The sequence below is a fragment of the Apis dorsata genome, unplaced genomic scaffold (genome assembly GCF_000469605.1).
Source record: "Apis dorsata unplaced genomic scaffold, Apis dorsata 1.3 scaffold_667, whole genome shotgun sequence".
Lineage (NCBI taxonomy): Eukaryota > Metazoa > Arthropoda > Insecta > Hymenoptera > Apidae > Apis > Apis dorsata.
In genome coordinates, this window is record NW_006263852.1 from 637,870 (window position 1) to 642,595 (window position 4,726).

Sequence of the window (4,726 nt, forward strand, 5' to 3'; positions counted from 1 at the left end):
CTAAACTGGTTGCAAATCAAACACTAGACTGTAATGAAACTTTGACGAGAAGTACCATTTACATGCTTACCTGCATATAAAACGCTTCTCCCCTCGTGACAATGAAGCTGCTAGCTCTGTCATCGGTCTGTAAAGCGAACAGACTCGCTGCTACGATTGCCAACGAAGCTGGAAACAATAAAAATCCAATACTTTACATTTTTTTTTCACGACGATAAAATATCTCTTAACTTGATTAAATCAAAAGAAAAAAGATATTTTCTTTTCCATTTCTCAATTGAAAAAAATATTGAAGAAACAAACGTAAATGATAGTAAGTGTGTGTGTATATGTTTTTTTTTCAATTTTACGTAATTTATAATGCTTTTCTCGAGAGAGTAACGCTAAGAAATTCATTCATTGAATGCGGTCGACTGCACGATCTATGAGTTTAGCGCGTATCACTTTACGGCAACAAGATCCACCGCGGATATTCGATTCTTCGTCTAAGGGTAAGTAGGCCAGTAAGTAGACAAGTGACTAGTAATCCTACCGTGGTTGGCCTGTTGCAAAACTTTCCGACTGTGTCCTCATGCAAAACGACTTCTCCGCCTGAATTACGCTCAACAATTCTCACGTGATTCCTAGCTTTACGAGCTAACATTAACGTAATTTTGTTAAAGTTTCTGAGCGTGAATTAATATTATACCGTTAATAAAAAAAGGACGAAATAAAATAATTTATTTGTATCAAATAATAAATGATAGAACGATGTTGATAATATATTTCTATAATTTAATTTAATTCTCGAATTGTATATTTCTATTCAATTTTTTTCAACATTGTTATTTAAAATTATTTTTATATATATATATTTGTCAATTCGAGAGTAATTTAAAGTATCAAAAATCATTCGATGTTTTCAAATACTATTCAATATTTTCGATGTTATTACAATTTACTTTTGTTCCATTTGGATTACCTTTTTCCCGTTTATTCATATTCAATATATATTATAAATGGATAATATTCATTTGCTTTGTTTGTTTTCAAACAATCCTCTTTCGAAGACCAGTAGTTTCCAATTATCAATTATTTTATTGAAAACCGACTAAACGAGTTTTCTACAATAACGTGAACGTATATAAAATAATTTTATGTACAACAATCCGATTATCACATATTTAATGATCGACGGTTAATTAAAGAGAATTTCAAGTTAATCACGATTATATATCGTATGGATATAAATTAATTCTATGCCACTTTAACGAAAATCAAATTTTATTCATGGATTATGAATCATCTCCATTTTATCCAATTAAAAATGCACGAAATTGAACTTTGTGTTAAATTCAAGATTAAAATAATTTAAAATATTTGATAAGGGATGATAAATTTAAAGGGTTTAAAGAATTAAGATAGAATTAATTTATATCCTCAATTTTATGTAAATTTAAGATTGAATAATTCAAAGGTGCTAAAATGTAAAACAAAAAGGGGGAAAATTTAGATCTATCTAAATATCAAAGAGATAAATCTAAATGTAAAATCTGCATTCCCATTTCTAATGTAACCTAACATTACTCGACAATAATTTTAAAAAATTCAAATTTCAACCAAAAAGGATTAAAGATACAGGACGTTAATATATTCCTTTAAGACATCTTTGGATAATTTATTCCAAAGATCAAACCAAACGCAAAGTTTGTTCAACATCTACTTAACTTAATGAACGATCTTCAACCAATATATCTTTATTTATATTTCACCTTTTGAAATCTAAGGATTGTCTTTAAAGATATACCACGAATATATCAACATTCTGTTGATCTATAATCCTTCTAATATAAAAGATAGATAATACATTATTCAGATATTTATAAAAGGACTCGCATTAATTTGGAAGCTTGGATAAATACTCACTGGCCAAAGTGGCGAGTGCCACTTTCCCTATCAAAGCGGTGCTGTACGAGATAATAACTCGCTTTGCCGAGGAGGCCATCGCAAGTTGTAGCACGGCAAGACCCACCAGGATGGCCAAAAGGGCGGAGGCGGTCGCAGCAGCTAATCCTGCCACCCACACAGCCACTAAAAGAGAAGGAAACCTTTCACGTTTGCCTCGTCATATTAACGCGATCGATTCTTGCTTTGATAAAAAATTCTTACTGGGATAAAGGTTATTTCTTCAAGTATCTAATGCTCTTTCTTTTTTTTTCTTTTTGTGCATAATATTACAATAGTATTTTTGAAATTGAGTGGAATTGTAAAAAAAAGAATTGCGTATTAATTCGTGAATCGTCTTCTGTGATCTGTTGAAAGAGGATTTTTTATAATAAAATAAAGAATCGATAAAGAAGTAAGAATGTCGAGGTATTTACTTGTTTTAAGATATAATGTTTCAATGTTTTTTCCAAAAAATGGTAATCACGATAATTAGCAACGAAGTTGCTATTAATCTTTGAAAATTTTGCTCTAAATAATTTTTTTTTAACGAAGCTTTTAAGAAACGAGGAAAGAGAATTTTAATTGTAAAACGTTATACGTGCATTAATTATTTTTGAAGGAATTTTAATCACGAACGTACGTGACGAAATTTAAAATGAACTCACACACTGGTTGAAACCTGGAAACCCCTTGGCCGCATCTTTCTCTACCGTATAGTAACAGTTTGCACTGCCTCCATGGACCAAAATACCCTTTCTCGGCTGCTGAACCAGCTGAAATAAAAGATATAATCAAGTTAGAATTTTAATATCAAATAATTGCCTGATCTTGATGTAAATATATTGGTGTAATTTTATCGAAACACAATTTATAATAAAAAAAATTACTGCGTTATTGTATTAAATTAACGATAATTAACGAAAAAAAACTTTCATCTAAAAAAAAAAATATAAATTCCAATCAACGACTATCCCACGCACGCATCTTTTATATAATGTATACCAACACCCACGCCTTCTCTTTTCTATCGTATAACTTTTTTCTTGCAAACCAGGCAAAATGTCTAGAACATTTCCAGGTCGCGTCAGTTCCCCTAACATCTTGGGTGACCGTATTATATCTTCTTTTCAACCCTTAATCTCTGATACTCTTTCGCGCATCCCTGACCCTTCAAATTTATTTTATCCTGTAGAAAACATACATGCAAAAATATTTATACAAAATTTTATACACAAAGAATCGGAGATAGAATTCAATTTACACAATCAAATTATTTTACACGAAATTATTTTTAACGAAAAGGAACGAAACAATTTAAATTCTAACTCTAAGAAAAATATAATTTTAATTTTCCATCAACGAGAATTCACATATACGTTATTCGTATATCCATTTAAAAGAAATATCTGAAATTATTAATAGAAGAAACTTGAATTCTCTCGGTGTAAATTATCATATCAAACAAAGAGGAACATTGCACATTAATCAAACAATATCCTCTTTGATCAAAATAAAAAATCACTCAAGCATCGCAAAGATTTTCTCCTAAATCGTAGGGGGCGCAAAATATCCGGACGATCATAAATCATCTTTCAAAATCTCCAGTATTACACTTGACAAATTTTCGGCTCGATAAATCTTTTTATCGTATTAAACAGCCTATATCAGCACGCGACCACGAGATGGGAAAAAAAAGGAAATATCGCAATATTTGTTGGTGGGCGAATTTCGAAACGTTGTACGATATTTCACGCGACGAGACGTGGCTCTCGTCGGTATTATTACTTGGTTGCAAACGGTGTCAGAATTTTAAAAATTGTACGGGACAAAAGACAGATTGAACGAGGAAAATAAATGGATAATTCGTTGGTCCATCCCTCTGCTGAATATTTTATAAAGATTTTTTTTTATGAGTACGAATGAACGGTTGTACGATATCTTATAAATATTAGTAAGAATAAATTTATAAAATAATTCAATCATCGAATTGGCTTTGGTATTAAGGAACGAAAATTGGTACGAGCATTTGTTCGAAATAACAATTTCTAAAATGATGAATATACGAGCATTATATAGCATTAAATAGAAAATGTGTCTAACAATAGGAAATCCGCTTTCCCTTAATTTTATATTATTCTATTCATGCGTCGTATATTATTGAAGTCGCTGACTCTGTTAATAGACAATCGCCTGAAGATCACTAATAATTCTCAGTTTCTCAAGACACAGTAACATCAATCTTGAGAAGAAAAGATAGGAAACTTTCTCTTCATCCAGAAATCTTATAAATATTTTAAACAAATCGTATCGTATAATAAAAGTGGTACACAATCACAATCTAGGACCGATTACAAAGTAATTAAATTTAATTTATTAATTTTCCAATGATTAAATTTAACAGATAAATCTTAATTTCAGCGAATTAAGAAAATTAATAATAATAATAATAATAATAATAACATATAAAAAATATATTTTTACATTTATTTTTCTCTATATTTTTATAAAAGCACGTAGAGATTCTACAACAAGGATCATGCACTCCAAACGAGGAGTACAATATTCAATTTATCCATTCTTTCGCGAAATATCGAAATCAAAAAAGAAAAAACAAAAAAACAAAAAAAGTCTCATAAAAATCGATTGTCGCTATCATCCAATTCTTTTCACAAGGAAAGAAAAAATAAAAATATCGCGAGAATACGCTCTGAAACATCATAATTTCCGATTAGAATTTAGAAGAAAAAAAAAATCGATGACGAAATTCTAGATCAATAAATTAAAAAAAAAAAAAAAAAAA

At 29.9% G+C, this 4,726-nt stretch overlaps 1 protein-coding gene across 1 annotated transcript in view; it reads right to left on the reverse strand.

The window, feature by feature from the left end:
- Positions 1-4,726, reverse strand: part of LOC102678044 — a 45,962-nt gene that overhangs the window by 10,492 nt on the left and 30,744 nt on the right. Inside the window, exons 2-4 of the mRNA XM_006622182.2 lie at positions 2,592-2,699; positions 1,906-2,070; positions 71-168 (exon numbers count right to left, since the gene is read on the reverse strand). Coding sequence (XP_006622245.1) covers positions 71-168; positions 1,906-2,070; positions 2,592-2,699 — 371 coding nt within the window. The remainder of the gene's footprint in view (positions 1-70; positions 169-1,905; positions 2,071-2,591; positions 2,700-4,726) is intronic.